The 20,206-nt window shown below is 35.8% G+C and overlaps 1 protein-coding gene across 2 annotated transcripts; it reads left to right on the forward strand.

Annotated features, from left to right (window-relative positions):
* Positions 1–2,398: 2,398 nt before the first annotated feature.
* On the forward strand, positions 2,399–19,947 carry LOC116174681 (ATP-binding cassette sub-family G member 1-like). 2 transcript variants are annotated; one of them, XM_031492629.1, is made up of 9 exons: positions 2,399–2,819; positions 12,749–12,866; positions 17,851–18,040; positions 18,093–18,238; positions 18,434–18,672; positions 18,724–19,116; positions 19,167–19,267; positions 19,312–19,467; positions 19,518–19,947. In XM_031492629.1, exons 1-9 carry the CDS (start codon positions 2,675–2,677, stop codon positions 19,908–19,910), a joined length of 1,881 nt encoding a protein of 626 aa, XP_031348489.1. In that variant the 5' UTR covers positions 2,399–2,674; the 3' UTR covers positions 19,911–19,947. The 2 variants fall into 2 exon arrangements, with proteins under 2 accessions (XP_031348489.1, XP_031348490.1); XM_031492630.1 differs by lacking the exon at positions 2,399–2,819 and adding an exon at positions 2,852–2,962.
* The last annotated feature ends 259 nt before the right edge of the window (positions 19,948–20,206 follow it).

Here is a 20,206-nt window from a genome sequence, read left to right on the forward strand (position 1 = left end):
GCCGCGATTCTGCCCATTTCACCATAAATAACAATTAAATTCCAAAATAGGTGAAACCACTGCGAGTCATTTTTCGATTTTTGAAAAACTTATGTTAACCTATAACAGTGGGTGACGGATTAGTGTCACTAGATTTGTTTAAAATTCAATAAAATTGTTATAGAATCATGGCCGACTACTAAAAAGAAAATCCGAAAAAAATAGTGTCAATTCAATAAAATGGGAATAAGTCAGAAACTGTTAAAGATAGCTATAGGAACATGTATTGTCAAAATATGCCCATTTCGATTCTCTATCTCATGGAATAGTAAGAACATGGTCATTCCATTTAAAAAAACTGAGTTTTTAGTCTTTGAAGTTTCATAAATTTGGATATCCATAGGGGCGGTCGTTCGCAACTTAACTTTTTTTTTAAGTGCACTAAAAGAAAGCCCTATTCATTCTCTATGCACTGATAAAAATAGGTTGCCATGACTACAACCGTTTGCAAGTAATCAATTATCAAGGTACCATCTGCATCCGCCATTTCTTTTCTTAAAGTCAAAATAACTTAAAAACCATAAATGGTAGATATCGACATATGGGTATCAATAAAAGTGAAATTTCACGTAGAATCCAAAAATGCAATAAAAAATAGGGGTTGTCATTTAAAATAACGAAGTTACTATCTACTTCCGGTGTTTCCGGAAGTGCGACCATTTTGACAATATTTTACATCGATTCGGCTTTCAGAGTAACTCCTAAATACAATTTTTCAAAAACCTACCTATTTTACTTTCCCAGAAACTTTTAACTAAAGCTCCCAAAAAAACACCCTGTATACCTACGAGCCATTGAAAGTCTGGATAAGTTAGAGCCCGCAAATCATACAAGTAAAGACTTGGAGGATTGGTGAAGAAACCAAATAGATTTGATTTTTTAAATTTTTATTTTATTGGCAATTTGTGCTAATTTGTAATAGTTATTTACATAATAAGTCATTAAAGTGGCCGTTTACATGACGCGGAGGCTTATTGAAAAGTACGGGGACGCGCAGCCTCCGAGTATCTCTTTAATGCCTCCAAGTCAGGTGGACTCACTTTCATGACGTATTATGTATAAAATTTTACCTGAAACCGCAACATGTAGATAACTTTTCCAAATTAAATTATTCATATGTGTGAAATTTTGATACCTAATCACGCATGCTAAAATCACTTTATTTAATTGTTTCCATAGAGATTTCAAAATAATTAAAACAATCAGTGTCATTTTTAATGCAGTGTGCAGTTTATGCTTTGTACTTTCCAACTATACAGTCTTTATAACTAGGTACAAAAGCAGGGTATCAGTGAATAAGAGTACCCACGCGAGACGTTGTTATAATGTAGCCGAAGCTGCGGCAGCCGTAGTGCAATATTCGCTCCCCACAAAGTCAAGAAAGAGGTACGAAAAGGCGTACAAACCTTTTAATGACTGGCGCAAAACTAAAGGAATAAATACTTCCACACATATTCCATTAATTGTTAGTAATTAAAAAACCATTATCTTTTGTGTAGGTATATCAATATTTAAAAATATCCACATAGTCGGCATTGTAATTATCCAATCGTTGATTGAATAACTTATTCAATGAACGATCTAATTGTTATTTTGCATGTACTAGGACTGTAATGGGAGTCAGGCAAAAATATTACAGTACTAGTCAGGTAAAGATCAACTTTCTAATGTCAAAATAGCCCTGAAATTTAAATTTTCTTGGCGGTTTCAGGTAAATTAAATTAAATTAAGTAAATCATCCTGTATGGTCGCTGTGCTAAAAGAGATGAAATTGTGTAAGTTATAGTTTTTAATGGCGTATATGGCAAATGTGGCGTAGGTATATTTCATGTCAGAAAGTACCTACCTATTTATTGTACTTTTTGGCGGACATGGACAATCACAAGACTTTTGTTTTATAACAAATTCTTGCACCGTTTCGCAATTTACTCTATTTGACAGGCAATCCTTGAAATGAGTAATGACCCAGAATTCCAGTCAAGCAAAGGAATATATTCGGTTGCAGTCTTTGCCGGCAATCCGGCCAATGACTGAATTACTTTACTTCCCGTGGAATGACGAGTTTACAGTAAATGCCTACGACATAAAGATAGACGTTTCTAATAAATGATGCGTTGACACTGTTGACAGTAGTCATTTGAACTCCGGCCAGCCCAGCAATTAATTAGCAAAAACACGCGGCCAACCATTATCTTGAAGGCCAATAGATTCAATTAAGATAGGTAAACAACAACATGCGTACTTAGATGTTTGTATCTGTGTCTTTGTTAGGCCAACCGATTTACATTGACGATTTAATTTGAATAGGATAATTAAGTAAATAAAGTACTTGATTATTGAAACACTCGTATCTTATCAGTTATTAATTGTACATTAGATATGTGGGATGCTAGGAGTCATGTACCTACAGTTGACGTACTTAATTAATTGCACTGGTAGGTGAAGTGGTCGGGATTCGGGAACGTTGAAGCAAAGCAACTGTTATTTTGCAAACTACGCCGTGGCAGTTTGGTTCTCGTCGTTAGTCGTAGTACGTAAATATCCGATTCGCGCAAGTGAAAGCCATACAGAATAAATTCAAGTCGCTTAATTTGCCAAAAAAAAAATTGAAATAAATAACGTTGGAGGGTTCAGTATGCATTCGGCTGGTGCTAGTACCGAGAATGTAAGGGAGATGAGGCCCTTAAAAAGGCAACGAACGACGATCGTAAAGACGCCGCCGGTAGATATTGAATTTCAAGATCTGGAGTACTCTGTTCGCGAAGCAGGATTTCGTGCAGGTAACTATTCTGACATACCATTCTCGTGTTACGGGCGCCTGCCAAGGTGTTTGTTGTTCCGGGTACGATTTTTTTTGTGCGCGTGTGTGTAACGCTTCCTGGTTACCTAACTCGATAAAAGTCACAGACTTGACGCTATCGAGGTAAACTCGTAGGTCACGGTTATATTAAACACCATTATTTTTGGCGAAAATCAAGTTGGCCTGACCTGATAGGTGCCTACCGTGGGTATCCAAGCAGGAGTACAAACGGACCACTTACCCCACTAGTCCCTCGACTAGTCCAACAAAGTTCCTACATCCGATAGTGCTATTTACGATGTCCAAAAATGTATTGCTAACTAAAATATGCAGGGTGCAGCTTTAGTATTTCAAAATATTTTATGAAACTTCAAAAACTAAAAACTCAGTTTTTTTAAATGGAATGACCATGTTCTTACTACTCCATGAGATAGAGAATCGAAATGGGCATATTTTGACAATACATGTTCCTATAGCTATCTTTAATAGTTTCTGACTTATTCCCATTTTATTGAATTGACACTATTTTTTTCGGATTTTCTTTTTAGTACCTAGTCGGCCATGATTCTATAACAATTGAATTTTAAACAAATCTAGTGACACTAATCCATCACCCACTGTTGTAGGTTAACATAATTTTTTCAAAAATCGAAAAATGACAGTGGTTTCACCTATTTTGGAATTTGTTATTTATGGTGAAATGGGCAGAATCGCGGCGCGTGCTTTCCGTACATTCATTCGAAAACTGGAACGAAATTGTATGAATCTGGAAATGTTGTACCCCTAATGCACTACAAACCGTTGAAGCACAAGTGATACAAAGCTCTACAAGAGAATATTTAAGAAAATGAATTGAATTGCAAATGCAAGATTAACAAAATTCAATGCAAAATATAAAAAACTTCGTTGAAACATTTTTGGTATGGAATTGTTGCTAGAACTAGAACAGATATCGCATTACCTCTCTTAATTTCCGGACTTATACGTTGTTTAAGAAATTCAGTTGAACGACTCTGTTTAGATTTTTCAAAAATTGTCCGTCCTATATCCTTAATAAATGAGTTATTTATTAATGATTAATGACTAGAACTAGAATCAATGGTATTAAAGAATCCATTCCTTGATTTGTTTAAAATTCGATTGTTATAAAATCATGGCCAACTACTAAAAAGAAAATGCGAAAAAAATGGCATCAATTCCGAGATCAATTCAATGAAATGGGAATAAATCAGAAACTGTTAAAGATAGCTATAGGAACATGTAATATCAAAATATGCCAATTTCGATTCTCTATCTCATGCAATATTAAGAACATGGTCATTCCATTTAAAAAAACTGAGTTTATAGACTTTGAAGTTTCTTAAATTTGGATCTCCATAGGTGCGGTTGTACGCAACTTAACTTTTTTTTAAGTACACTAAAAGAAAGCCCTATTCATTCTCTATGCACTGATAAAAATGGGTTGCCATGACTACAACCGTTTTCAAGTAATCAATTATCAAGGTACCATCTGCATCCGCCATTTTTTTTCTTAAAGTCAAAATAACTTAAAAACCATAAATGGCAGATATCGACATATGGGTATCAAAAGAACTGAAATTTCACGTAGAATCCAAAAATGCAATAAAAAATAGGGGTTGCCATTTAAAATAACGAAGTTACTATCTACTTCCGGTGTTTCCGGAAGTGCGGCCATTTTGAAAATATTTTACATCGATTCGGCCTTCAGAGTAACTCCTAAGTACAAATTTTCAAAAACCTACGTATTTTACTTTCCCAGAAAAGCTCCCAAAAAAACAGCCTGTATAGGGGGTGATATGTTTGCTTTTTCAAATTGTCACCAATTTTGACCAAAAACAAATTTTATTTGTAACTATGAATATAAACAACAGTCATAAAACCAAACCAAAATGTACAAAATCAGATTTTGAAAAACATTTCCTTGTTTTCCCAGACATCCATTACGATACTTGTAGTGAAATGAAACGTGAATGTAGTGAAAATAAAATGAACAATGCTGTTGTCTCAAACAGACAAGTGTGAGAAATTGTTATATTTCCTTGAAATAAATAAATTCAATTGTGTTGACGGTGTGTTATAATCGTTACCTACTTCCCTAAACTTTTATCTAAAATGTACTCTAATCTAATGGTACACCGTTTTCGAGAATATAGTTTATTATAACACAAAGATTAGAACACTGTTTTTTCATGTTCAATTGTTCGCACGGCATACGTGATTTATACGTGAAATTCGTTTTTTGTTAAATTTATTTACAACAATTTTAAAAATAAACATTACAACCCTTATTATATAGTGGAAAATAGCTATCTAACAAACCGGTGTGAAGATGACAATAACTGGAGATATTTCTTGTGTATGAAGGTAGCAATAACGATATAGCCGAGGGGGCAAACTTTTGCACACGTACTTCCGAAATTGACAGTACACTGTACTGCCGGGTACTACTCGGTACTGCCATTGTTTAAATACTTTAAGTATTTAATACTTTAATACTTAAGTATTTAAACAATGCTAAGTCCTGCCGATGTACTACTCCACGAAACGAAGAAACATCTTTGTTTAATCTCGGTATGAGATCAAGATAATTTGAGGTAGACTGTAAGGCGGCACCCGTCACTGTGCCAGTTTGTAGACCTTACACCCCAGATGGGTAAAACCAGCCTAAGCTATAATACTGATTTTACTCCACACAGACATTTTTTTAATGCCATCAAAAAATGTTGCAATTATCAATACTTTAATTACAACGCTAAATGGGTCTACATAATTAAAGGAACATTTAATTGCCTTGCATTTGTGAGTGTCTAAAATATACAAGATATCGAAATATGTTTTGGGGTTCTTCAAAGTCTACTAGGCAGTAATAACTTTAATTATACAGTGCTGCTCATAAGGGCGCGGCACACTAAAATTGCGTTTTTTAATGGAACACCCTGTATGTTACTCAATATTTCAATTCTTTTCTCAATTTGAAGCAAAATTTGTAACAAGCGTAATGCACCCAAATTCAATAGTTCCGGGTTATCCAGTTTTGAAAATAAACGCTATTATTTTAAATAATTTATTAATAATTGAACAATAATTAATGATTCCGGACAATCATAACAAGCTTCACAAACGCCAATGGTTCTTTTCAGAACCACAGAATGTTTTCAAAAGAAATTCGGGATGTCATTAATTTATTGTTCTTTATTCGATGCATTTTAAAGCAATACTTTTATTTTCAAAACGATTGCACTTGGGTACATTATGCTTCTTACAAATTGATAAAAGAATTGAAATATGGGTGCTCCATTTAAACAAAAATGCAATATTGGTGCGCCACGCCTTTATGATCCACGGATGCTGTACGACCAACCCAGACTAATCACCCTGTATAACAAATTCCTTTAAAAACAAAGTGTTGGGTTTAAAAGAAAAGTTCGCACACGTCAACATAATTGTTTCTTGTGCATTTTTTGCACTAAAGAAAAAATATACAGGGTGCGTCAAAAAGTAGAGTTTGATACCAAAGTTGTTTTTTTAAATGGAATAGTGTTTTATAAAAATCCATTTTCGAATTCTGTATCACATTCTACGCATAATAAAAATAATTCGAAAATAACGCACCCTGTATATCTGTTTAGTGCAAAAAATGCGCAAGAAAAAGTGTGCGAGCATCAACGCTTCATTTTTAATTGAATTTGTTCCATATTTTAGCCGCTCACTCTCTAAGGTGCGATTTTTTTCATTTTCCCATGGGGATCTCGTAAACCGTAAGGAATACAATGCAGAATTTTATGTTAATTAATTTTCCCATTCAAAGTTTCTTGTAGCTCCAAATATAGAAGTTATAGCTTAACTCAACATTTATATTACGAAAAATAAAAAAAACAACATGCTTTTTTAGGAAACAAAACCTTAATTCTTCATTTAAAACCAGACTTTATTTGCGATTCAGATTAACACTAGAGGCGCTAGTGTAATTTACAAATGGCGAGTGTAGGCGATAGCGGTTTGTAAACATATGGTTATTCTAGCAGATGAGTTTATTATGCTATTTTTGAAGCTTGAAAATATAACCCCTTAATCCTACTACCTGTTTGAAACCAGGAACCGGAACCGAAAAGAACCGGTAGCGGAACATCCGTAAAAACTACAATATCGATAACTTTTGTCCATTGTAAATAAACAAAAATGGCGATCTTCTCCCACCTGTATTAATTAAATGTGCTGCCACCAGAGGTCTCACTGTTAATTTGAATCGCGAATATGTTAAAGGTCAACCGTACAGAAAATATCTATCCCAAAAACATGTTTTGTGTAGAATTTAATTCTGTAATAGATCACTTTGTCATTAATTTTGCATTTTACGAGATAAACATTTTGCCCATTTACAAATATCCAATAACAAAGAAGGTAAATAAGGCAGAGTATTATGAGAATAAACTGGAACCGAAAAATACCATTGGTACCGGTATATGACATTAAGAATAACTACATATTCAAATTCATGACTCCAGTTCATCGTTCTTTGGAACTGTAAAAACACTAGCATTGTATGTGCAAAATCTTTTATAACATTTCTTCATAAATAACGGAGATAATCGACCATTCCGGTACTTTTTACTTACCCTGTATAGAAGTTCATCGGGTATATAACGTTTCTAGGGGGCACTGGTACTGAGTTCATATTGTTTCCGGAAGAAAGCAAAAGCTTTGTTCAATTTCTAGATTGCTCGGCGGTTGGAGGTTGGGAACCAATCGGGACCTGGTCATATCAAGCAAATTATAATACTCAATTTCAAACAATTATCGACGTAATGGAAATTTAATAGGTTTTAATCAGTAGACCAAGTCGCTCTTTAACCGCAAGGGTAGATAAAGTGAAACAAATGATTGTGCATTCTAATGATCTGTCATTTTTATTTTAAATGGGACGCGGAGCACGATCTAAAATGACGTTCGGAACCTAAGATTGCTATTTTTGACGTTTAAATTAAATTCAGAATTGTCAAAATAAAATAAAGTTTGTATTATACACGACGATTAATTCACTCAAGGGTTAAAATATCCCCTTTATCGTCTTATATTAATAAGTATTAAATGCACTTTTAAAAATATGACGGAATCCGTTCACAGATGAAAAGAAGTACACTTTTTCACTTAATTTACCCTATCCGGCGGCCAGACGCGCTACGCCTAACCGCCAATCGTGGTCTTGCTGAGTTTGAAGGAATGGATTGTTTGACTGCAGTGCAACGGGCATGTATTTTGTTTCTTAATTACTTTAAGGTATACGCAAACCTACGCGGATGCGGTCGCGGTGGCGGTAGCGGTAACGGTGGCGAACGTGAGGCCGCACACTAGGGCGTTCAATCCGCGAGATCACGTTTTTTTAAGCACACTACCAATTGATTGAAATATGGCATTTGAAGTACGGGATAGATTTGTTTCTTTTTCTAATGCCTAACAATGTACTAAAACTATAAACAAATACACTTACCTTCACCAGGTTTGTCCAGTATTATGGCAAATTCATCCCATACCTTATCTTTTTTTTTATATTTTTATACTCCTTACATGTAAGGTCGTATAAAATTGGATTTCCTCTCACTAACTCAATTAGTTGTTCTGTCATTTTCTTTCGAGACATGCAGCGCGAACTGGCGGGCCAACTGTGAGGGCAGCGGTTGCCCGCCACCGCTCTACACCTTTTCCACTTTTATTCGAGAAACTATCAAGTTAATTTGAGAAAGTATCAATTGTATTTGAGAATAGTAAAATGTATTTGAGAAAACAACAAATGTAGTTCAGAATAGTGATTTGTATTTGAGAAGGCATCAAATGAATTTGAGACTAGTAAATTGTATTCAAGAAATGGTAAAATTAAGCATTTGAGAATCAATAACAAAATCACATGTATAACATAGCCTGATGCTGCTGCTGCTGCTGTTGCGGGACTACATACAGTAGCGGAATTATAAAAATTTGATTCTTAATTATAATTCATTAGGAATAATATTACATTCTAAAATACAATAAAATTAAATGATAATTTCTCAAATACAATTGACTATTCTCAAATACATTTGATGTTTTCTCAAATCCAACTGACTATTCTCATCTACTTTGACGTTTTCTCAAAATACAAGTAACAATTCTCAAATACAATTTACAACTTCTCGAATAAAAGTGGAAAAGGTGTAGATCGCCGCGTTTGTTCGCTGCACTGATCTCCACCGCCACCGCTCGAACGCTTCAGTATGCGTTGCCTGTATAAAGTGTGTGCATTCTATTGCCCGCCACCGCGTTCGCCACCGCGACCGCGACCGCGTAGGTTTGCGTATACCTTTAGGAAGTCGGTAGAGACATAAGGTCTGCAATTTGTGGAAAGGGTCGTGTTCAGAGCGGCGCTGTTACTGTAATACGTTCGCATCTTATGGACTAAAAGTCTCTCTTACTAATTTGCGCCATTCTTTGATAACGCTATTCTTGTTCCTCACCACAACGATGCCAAACCGACATATGATTGAAAGAGTATTAAAACACAACATATTCACAATATTTGTTAAAGTTGGCAAGCATGTACTGTATGTCCATAAGCACCATACTACATCTAGAGGTGCGAACGCGGTATATCGATAAAAAAATTGAACCAGTTCCGAGTTTAGGACCGTAGTGGCCACTGTTTGGAAACGTAAAACTTAAAACCGCGAGTTCCGTTAATTGTTGCAAAAATACGGATGATCGCGAACAAATTCAAAGTGACGAATAATGAACGTCGAACAAAAACTTTCCGTCGCATAAAGTGAAGTAGTATACGGATAACGACCATCTAATTCAGGCAAAGGTCCATTGTTGAAACTGCTGTGCGAACGTTTATTGCCGTGAACCTTCGGAAGGGCTTGAGCCCAGTTGTAAAAACATTTGAATTTATTTATTTTATTTTGCCTTTATTTTTAAGTGGGCGGGGTTTCAGCCGAGGCTGCTCTACCAACCCAACCCACTATACATTTACAAATATCCATGCTCGAACCCGGATTCGAACCAGGGACCCTGTACCGCAGTCGAGCTTCCACTGAACTGCGCTACACGGGCCGCATCAGAACAAACCAATAAGGAAATTTAAAGTGCAAATTATTATAAGCGGCATAGCAAAGCGATGCAAAATTGTTATAGAAATTGGTGTAGTCTGACCGCACGCGAACGCTTGGAATGATTCCAAATCCAATGACTCCGTAAAGTCCACCGCTCTGTCACCTTTCTAGCTATTACTCTCTGCTATTCGCAATAATATAACAAAAAGTGTGTCCAATTGTTGGTTAAAATCATTAACCCTAAACGGTTGTATTAATTGAAATTGTGGTTTGCTCGTAATTTCTAAAATACAAGGATATACCATGAAAACAAATAGAATGAAGAAGCATGGACGCCGCCAGGAAATTTTGTAGGAGGGGGCAAGCTCACCATTAATATGGACGTGAGTGGAGGGGGTAGGGTATGCAAACTCAAGGTTACGTGCCAGTAACAAACTTATTGCGTTTCATTTTATTTAAACAAAAACATAACTCTTCTATTATCTGTTCCAAAGAGATCTATGCACTTCCCAAGTGAATACGCAACGCAAGGGAAACGATTACATGGCCCTTGCCCGTTGTGTTGCTTACGACAAGTGTTACCTTTTATTTTTCCCTTTTCCCAGGGGGGGGCCAAGGCCCCTCCTTGCCCCTATGTAGCGGCGCCCATGTGAAGAAGTTTTACCGTCCACCTAGGAATTTCCAAGTTAGGTACATGATCCGTTGTCGATGAATGAGAAGGAGGGATGGCTCCACTATTAATGTCGGAGGACCGTTTTATACTGTGCATATGAAAATGTGTTGTATTTGGGATTTAGGCTCAATATTAAGTTCAAATTAGTTCTAGCAAGAGTGACCGCTATTTAATTAATCTTAATTAACCCTGCGTTACTCGCGCCTTACATTTGAACGCGGTTTCTCGCTCACTCTTACGTAACGTTAGTGGTCCAGCTGTTTGGCGTCTGTTTTACGTCACGCTACATGTAGAGGAATGTAAGAAAATCGGAAAAAATGTCACTAGCCTTGAGATAAAGCATAAATTATCTGGAGATTGATTCTGGTTATGAAAACATTTCTTTCATCATGATGTAATCTACCTTATTGTCTATCTAGTAGGAAGGATAACACCCACTTTAACTAAATTTACATAAGTGCGAATACATAATTAACTTTTGGACTAAAACATTAATATATTTATGCCATTCATCTAAATTCATACACTTTTGTGTGGCGAAAAATTAAGTCCTGAGATCGAAATCTCATTTTTGTGTGGTAGATAAGTGTTCTATTAGTCAGTGTTGACTCCACCAGTAAGATCATGTCGGGGAATACCGCATTCCCTTTGTTAGTACCCATTTCCGACGTCTCGTTCACGGGCAATTCACGTTTGATGTACCTATCTGCTAGGTATGAACCGAATTGCCTGAAATTCAAACTGGGCATGGCATCGCACAAACGGCCAACTAGCTCATCAGGGTTGGAAAATAAAATAAAAGCTTGAAAACTATCACAGTGGTAATTCGTTCTGAGCATATGATCTTCGTCCTTCGTTACCACTTATCCATGGGGTTGAGCGCCACCCAATTTCTATCGTAACTCTCCCCGTATGAAATTGAGATGATACGAGGGGTACCAAAAGTAATACTGGTTTATTCCAAATATCAAACCAAAATGGAATCACATTAATTACACAAAATATTCCCATACACGAATTTCCCCAAGTGTAAGTGTTAAACCCAGAAAACCCCCAATTAACTTCTCCAAAAGAATAAATCCCAAGACAGTAATGATCGATTAACCTGATTACTGAATCGTAAAATAAATTGATATTCCGGGCAAAAATTCGCACGTATAGGGCCAAGTACACGTAAAACATATAAAGGCAACTCTTACCTTGAATAAAATTGGACGTTGACGTTAAGAAGTGAGCTCAATTCTCGCCTCCAAATCTGAAAACAATCAAAAAGAAAAACCTCCTAAGCCGCAGGGCTCGGTATATATAATTAGTTGCCGGTGACCTATTTCAGCAAAATGGCCGCAGGTATCAGTTATGTTACAAAACTTGTACGTCGAACAAGAATTAGTATGTAACGTAAAACGTGTATGGAACTTGGACCCTAAAAGAAATCAAAGATAACCATAACCATAACGAAAGAAAAAGAAATGACAGTCGACACCCAAAAATCAAGGCGCTGGCATTGTGCGCGGAAAAATTCCATCAATACATAGGTGGAGTCATTTATCAAATCACTTCAATATGTTCTACGACAAGTAATAAACCGTAAACAATAATAATGTCTCGTAACGGACAAAATAAACCCGTACAATCGACAGGGTGACTTAACTAGGACACGTTCTAGTGTTGGTAAATTCAAATGATGTCTTTATCCAAGAATGTCACGCTATTTACAGATAAATTTACAAAAATACGCTAAAAAGGCACTGTGAATAGATTAGGATTAGGCTCAACTGTTGGCATTGCATATTATATCGCTATAAAGCTATGCTCAGGTTGCAAGATTTCATGGTAATCGGTCCATCTGTTATCTTTTAAATCGATGGATATATCGAGCGAGCGATAAAAGCAAGAGGAGGCATGAAGAATCTATAAAGCATGAAAATGTCTGGTAACTGAAATAGTGATCCAAACTGCATATAAAAGAAGTACTGTGCTATTCGCTTTATGGATCAATATTACTGATATTTAAGTACCTATTTATTATTTTATTGTGAAGGACTGTGAGTAAAAACCTCTGCGAAAATTTGTTTTAGTTAAATTTAAAAAAACCCAAAGGGAACGAGAATTTAATAATCATTTTTGTTTCAGCCCCAAAGAAAATCTTGAGCTCTGTTAGCGGGAAATTTTCTTCTGGAGAACTAACAGCCATTTTAGGTCCAAGCGGATCAGGAAAAACAACTCTATTAAATATTCTCGCTGGATATGTGTAAGTTAAATGTGATTCAATATTTCGATGTTTTGAGGTCAGATTAGATAGTGCATCTTGCATCCGCTTTTTCATTTCCCTTTGTATACGTTTTCAAGGGTGTTATTGTTTGGTATTCGCTCTAGTACTTGTGCTATTTGTTATTTGTGTGCAAGCGAAAAAATCATTCGTAATTACCGTACTTAAAGGTCCATATACCCCACACACCTGTACAAAAGTCAATTTTTTTACGATCAAAATAACGTACCGGAAATGAGTCAGGCAGTCCAAAATGTTAATTATATTACCACGTAGTCCGCCTCTCTCTAGGTACTATCATAGTACCATTGTAATAATTCAATGGTACTATACTACTACCACAGAATATAGGGTACGCAAGCGCAGCCTACTATAGTAAAAATTTTTATTAAACGTGTTAAATTTCTAAGAGGAATTTCAACTGACCCCCTGAATTGCAATCGTCAAAATCACGACTTGTAACTATGTCAGAATGTGGATTTGACCTCACAACGCCCAAAACTGACGATGAATGCCCCGTAAAAAAATATTTGCGTCGTATTTGTAAAAGTTTATCTCATGTTTTTCTCCGGTCGTAGAAAAGTTTTCTTATCGCTGCAATTAGCTGCAAGATAAGGACGTATTACCGCCGAATTGAACACAGGTACAGTTTGATCACTCGAAGACACGCTTTATTTTTAAAGGAAGAAGGAAGTAAATGGAAGGGAACAGGTTTTAAATAAGCAAAGCAGACCTTAAACGACACCTTTTGTTGGTTAAGCTTTTTGTGGTGGTTCTTTTTGATGGAAGATGTGGATCGAGTTTTTTGAAACGTAGCCGTAGCCAGATTATAGATTATTAACACTGTATTTAATTAAGATTTCATTCAATTAGTTTAATCGTTCGCTTGTTGGGGGTGTATTTTACATGGCCCTGCCCTGAATGCCATTCATTCTTTCAGCTCAGTTGATTGATGTTACATAAATTTCGTTTCATCTGTAAATGGTTAGTTTTATGTTCCCAAATGACGACCTAGATCGGAGTTCTCAAGTTAAATTTTTCTATTTTCTGCGCGAAATTATATCAGGAGTTAAACCTCTTAATTCATTCTTGGACTTTTGGTTGCGGTCAGGGCTGCTGAATATCTCAAATTAATAAAATTGACGTCAATATCCAAATTTTTGTCATGGCGGAGACTTGAACTATCTGACAGGTGTTTGCGGGTGGTTTAGTGACAGTTTGACATTCCACATAGCATTTTTATTTGGCTCTCTGGGCTTTTCGGCAAGCCTTATACTCCCATTTTAAAACCAGCCTGAACTTTTCTAGCTCCGAACGGCCCTAAAGAATTATGGAAAGAGACTAAAAGACCCGTTAACAGCTCCTGAAATCAGAGACAACCGCTAGGAAACTTTAAAATGCAGAATTTCTAAACTTTGATTAGGCTGCAAGTATTTTTCAGAACATTGTAAAGCTTTACAGTGTAGTGTAACAATTTTTCAGAGCACCCTATCACTTTCGCAAAGGTTGTGATGGCCAAGATTTTTAATACCTCATTCAGAGTTTGCCGGAGCGATAGACCTTTCAAAGTTCTCTAGATCTTTTCCAGACCGTATGAAATGACCAGAGCCGTATAGAATTTTTCCAGGTCAGACAAAGCCTTCTAAATGCTTTCTAACATCTTGTGAAGGCTTCCAGAATATCGAAGGGCTTTCCAAAACCATTTTTAAACCCTCGAAGCCTCTATAGAACAATCGATTATCGCCTTCCAACGCTTTTCGGTTTCTTTAGGCGGATAACATTTGAATGAAATGATTGAAAATCGCCTAGGTGCCTTTTACAGTGTCAGAATGGCATAAAATGAACTACAAAGCTCTGGAAGATAATAGAACTCATTAAAAAGGTTCTGGGAAGGTCTGTGGACACCCAAAAAGTTTTGGAAAAGGTCTCAAACTTGTCAAAACACGCCAGGAAACCCTCGGAAGGCGCTCTGGAAAAGAAAAATCCTCTGAAACCTCTTTCCAGAGATCTTCGTGGCCTTTTCAAAGGATTGTAGCATTTTTTCGAAACGGTTTTCGTCAATTCTAGTCATTTCTAGATATTTTTAAACATTTTTCAGAACGTTTTTGATCTTCCAAGTCTCGACACCAATGGCCAAATGTAGCAACACAAAATTGGAATAATCGATTCAAATGTTCTGTCATCAATAAATGAATGAAGAGGATCTGTCATCTTTCGGGTCAAATTTGTAACTCAGAATACCTAACATTCTTGATTTGAAGGAGATTCACTCAAATCTCCAGGGTGGCGGGGGGGGGGGCATTTAGGAGGTACAGTACTTCCCATACAGTATTATAAAAATAGACAAAAAACAAGAGGTGGATTCAATATTAAAAAATTTATGAAAACTGGCATGCCGTGTGCTGTTAGGATGTGCGGTGTCTGTTATGTTAAGGTCTACTCAAACCGGCCACCTCACTATTATGTAAATTACATATAACTTATTTAAGATTAGAATATAAAACCCAGGAAAACTAAGATATTTCGAAAACTATCAGAGATAGGTATAGGGCATTATTATCAAAACTTGAAGGTTTTTGGAGGAGCTAAATGATGACAGAAAAATATACAGGGTGAGATTTTTTAATATGAAGTTTTGTAACTTTGGATCTACAAAAAAACACCCTGTAAGCTATTTCTTTAATGTTTCATACTAGATGTATTTATTTGACTTTTATTTAACCCAGGATAAAAGATATAAAACCTGGAATCAAAATTTCAGTAATAATTTTGACAATATACTGACGCTTGCAAATGCCCAATTTTTCTTAAAAATCTAATTATCTTTAAAACTACTAGCTTTTCGGATATTAACCATGTAATAAAAAAGACGTACAATTATGTACACGTAAAATTCAAAAATGCATTCAAATACAGGAGGTTCTATTTTAAAAAATGTACCATTTTGACGCTCTACTTTGTGGACGCACCCTGTATAATTCCAAATATTTTTAAAATGTGGAGAATATTCAACCAAATCAGAATACAAAAGCACTCTATCGAAAAATCTTATCTTCAAGGCATTAAGTTACTCCGCGCAATCGTTGACTCACCCTGTACAGCGGAATATGCGTGCGCACCGTAGCATCGGGAGCGGGACCGATGCGGGATATGCAAGTATGAAGTATGCATACCGATGCGACGCCGGTTCGAATGCATATCCCGCTGTACAAATATATTCCGCGTCCGTCCCGCCCCCGTTTCCGCATTCCCGCGTCGATTTAAGTGAACCCTTACACGGGTATACAGGATGTTTTAAATTGAGTAGGATAACATTGCTATCTTTGTTATTATTAAACTTACAAATTCGGTTAAATTGGCAAAATTGTGTAGTTTTTGATGCTGATGGATATTCCGATGCAATATTTTGGAAAAAAAAGAAATCGTTTCGTAGATAATTGGAAAAAAGTGAAAATTGCCATTTTTAAAAAGTTCAAATATTTTAGTAACAAAGAGAACTATCGAAAAAAGTTTCAAATAAATTCAATGAACGTAAACAAAATTTTTCAAAATGGCGGTTATCGAGATATTGACATCAATTATCAACATCCTGATCTCAAATTGACGCCATATTGGATTTTTACTCAGTTTGATACAGTTTTTTTTCTCTTTCTAACCATGTACCTATAACAAGTTTTCATCTTTATAATAACAATAATAATAATCTTTAATTCAAAAAATTGTAAATAACAATTACAGAAATGTCAAATCCTCGGTCAAATCACAAACAAAACATGTATATGTATATATGACAATATTAAATTTGTGGACAAACAATTCAGGTGCATCCAGTCATTAAGTTTTTATTAGAGATCTATAATCAACAAATTCGTATACTGAATAGAAAGAATTATTTTGTAATATCTGTTTCGTTCTATTTTTGAATAGAGGGTAGTTCATTTTTTTTAGAGTTTCAGGCAGATTATTAAATAATACTAAACCGGTATAAAACGGAGATTTTTTATAAAATGAATGTTGGTGTTTTGGAATCGAGATTTTATTTTTACCTCTGGTGTTTTTTTTGTTTTGTTCTCTTTTCCTTTGGAATTACGTACATGTAATTACGTCACTTATTCAATTATTCAATTGTAAGTCTATACTATTACTTGTTGTATTTTGTATTTGTCCATAATTGGTTTATACACTGTTGGGCAATAAAGTTATTATTATTATTATCATTGAAATAACAAACATGGGTAAAATTATAATTTTCACTTCTTCTTCATAGTTGGCCATGGAAACAGCAAGCAATTGGCATTTTGCAATGTTACAATTGTCTGGCCGGTCAGTAGTTTTATTATAGAATAAATTATTATAAAAAAATATCATAACGGAATTTAAAATTACCTACAGCAAATGTTCAAAATGCATACAAAAACACATTCGGCTCCGTTTAGCTACTGCAGCAGTTATCTTGCTCAATGTACCTATTAAACAGTTTTGTTTCCATGGGCAACTATGAAGAAAAAATGAAAATTGTAATATTACCCATGTTTATTATTTGAATGATAACTTATTATACATTGTTGGAAAGAGAAAAAAAACTGTATCTAACTGATTAAAAATCCAATATGGCGGCCATTTAAAATAGAGCGAAGGTGATGTTCATACTTCGAAAACCGCCAGTTTGAAAATTTTTTTTCTACGTCCATTGAATTATCCCATCGAATCTTGCAACTTTTTTCGATGTCGATGTCGTTTGAACTTTTTAAAAATGGCGATTATCTTCGAAAACGATTTCCGGTTAATTCGGAAGTGATACCTTCAATATGTGATCGGATAGATCGAATGTCACATATAAAATTATATTTGACACATTTTTCGTATCTCGCCAAATAGAAGGTGATCCTCTTATCTCGAACGCACTGTAGGTGCTATTTAAGCTAACGTTTGGCCCATTTAAAATCTCTTGCATTATCTCTTTTAGAACCAGCGGTGTAACAGGCACGATATCTGTAAATGGAAAACCAAGAGATTTGAAACGGTTCCACAAAATGTGCGCTTATATTATGCAAGAGGACTTATTGCCGCAATTGATGACCGTAGACGAACTAATGATCGTTGCGGCAAAATTGAAGTTAGGCGACAATGTTTCTGCGGAACAGCAAAGGGAAACCGTAAGCCTCGTATACAGTGTCACGTACTATAACTTAATAACATTATTTTTAGGTAAATGGGATCTTAAAAATGTTAGGCTTAGAGTCTTGTAGGCAAACCAGAACTGAAGCCATCTCCGGTGGGCAAAGGAAGCGTCTTTCCGTTGCAGTTGAGTTGGTCAATAACCCACCAATAATTCTTTTGGATGAGCCTACAAGGTAAGTAAATTTAATGGTGGGTTTATGCAATCATTTTATATTGTTAAGAAATAGCCAATGGAAACAAAGGTATGGTTTCGTTGGTTAGCGACGCACAATAAATCTTTGCTATTGGCTACCTATTTCTTAATGATCGAACGATGGTGATAATGATTTTAGGTATTTAATAACGAAATCATTTGATTTTCATTATAGTGGATTGGACACTGTGGCCGTAAATAATTGCATCGATGTTTTTGAGGTGTTGGCTGCGCAAGGAAGAACAGTGATCTGTACTATACATCAACCTCCCGCATCTGTCTTTCAAAAATTTCACCAAACATACTTTCTTGCCGATGGAATTTGCGTTTACAATGGCACAATATCGGAAATCGTACCGCATTTGGCGTCGGTGGGTATTACCTGCCCCGTAACGTATACTCCATCGGAATACAGTAAGATATACAATTGTAGGATTAAAGAATTTGACATTAGACCCGTTGCAGTTATCGAAGTTACTCACGGTAACAAAGAATGTTCCTCCGCTTTATCTCAGGTTATACACAATGGTAAATCTAACAGGAAAGGCATGTCTGACCAATACATTACCAGAAGAGGTGTTTACGAAGACACAACGGAAGTTAAATTAAATTTTAACTTCCCCACATCGTTCTGGTCACAATTTTGTATTTTGTACGCGCGAATGTTATTACAACTTAGCAGAAATAAGGCTGGCATTTCCCTACAGTTGTTTAGTCACAGTGTCGCCGCGGTTCTATTAGGAACCTTATTTTTTGGAATAGGAAATAATGCAGAAATGGCTTTAGGAAATTTCTTCTTCTGTTTAGCCGTGTGTATGTTTTTTATATTTACCTATTTGATGACGCCCGCGATAACATGTAAGTATTTACACCGATTGCTAATACGAAATCAAGCAGCTTATCCCTAGATCCCACCGAAATAAAGATACTAAAAAGGGAATACTTTAATCGATGGTACGGGTTAAAACCTTATTTCCTGGCAGTAACACTTCAAAATGTTCCGCTTTTGGTAAGACGCGGTAGCGTCGCTCACTAACCACATATTTGTTGCAGCTTACTTTAGGGATTTTGGTCATCTTGGTTACATACGGACTTACTTATCAGCCCGTTGAAGTTACACGCTTCTGCTATTTTATGCTTACCGGAATTTTAATTGCAATTGCCACGGAAGGTTTAGGTTTAGCAGTGGGTTCCATATTTAATGTTGCTGTAGGTTGTTAAACTTAATTATTCGTTTGGTGAATCTTTTCCTTTTTTAGAATGGCACGGTGGTGGCATCTGCAATAGCCGCTCCCTTAGTAATCCTTTGCGTGTACGGAATGGGTTATGGAAGTACAATTGAATCGTACATGAAAGTAATAATGGGTATCAGTTACGTGCGGTTCGGAGTAGTGGCAGCAATGACCGCAATATTTCAAGACAGGGGACCGTTTGATTGCTTTCACGAGTATTATTGTCACTACAAGGATCCAAATCAAATGTTGAAAGATTTAGGAATGTTAGACGCATCGTATAGTATAAATATGTTAGCTTTAGGCATTTACGCATTAATTTTTCGACTAATTGCATTTTTAGCAATACGATATCGTTTGACCTCGCAATTCTCGACAAGTACAATTTCTAATTATGTTAATAAAATTTTAGAACATTAACAGATGTCTCACTTACCCTCTCCTAAGTCACACTTCCTTAATTAGTTGTGTTTCGTAGGCGTTTAAGACTTTCAAGACAACGTTGGAGCATTGGTAGAAATTAATTTTCTTTGAATCCTAGGATAACTATCGATAAGTACCTACAAACCAAGAGTGTTGTTGTAAATGTGAATGACAGTTCCACTTCTGGAATTATAAAGTGCTAATGGTGGGTCTATACAATCATTATCATTCGTTCACTATCATTATATAGTTAAGAAATAGCCAATAAAAACAAAGGTATGGTTTCATTGGTT

This window comes from Photinus pyralis, unplaced genomic scaffold (assembly GCF_008802855.1).
Source record: "Photinus pyralis isolate 1611_PpyrPB1 unplaced genomic scaffold, Ppyr1.3 Ppyr1.4_LG6, whole genome shotgun sequence".
In the NCBI taxonomy this organism is placed as follows: Eukaryota; Metazoa; Arthropoda; class Insecta; order Coleoptera; family Lampyridae; genus Photinus; species Photinus pyralis.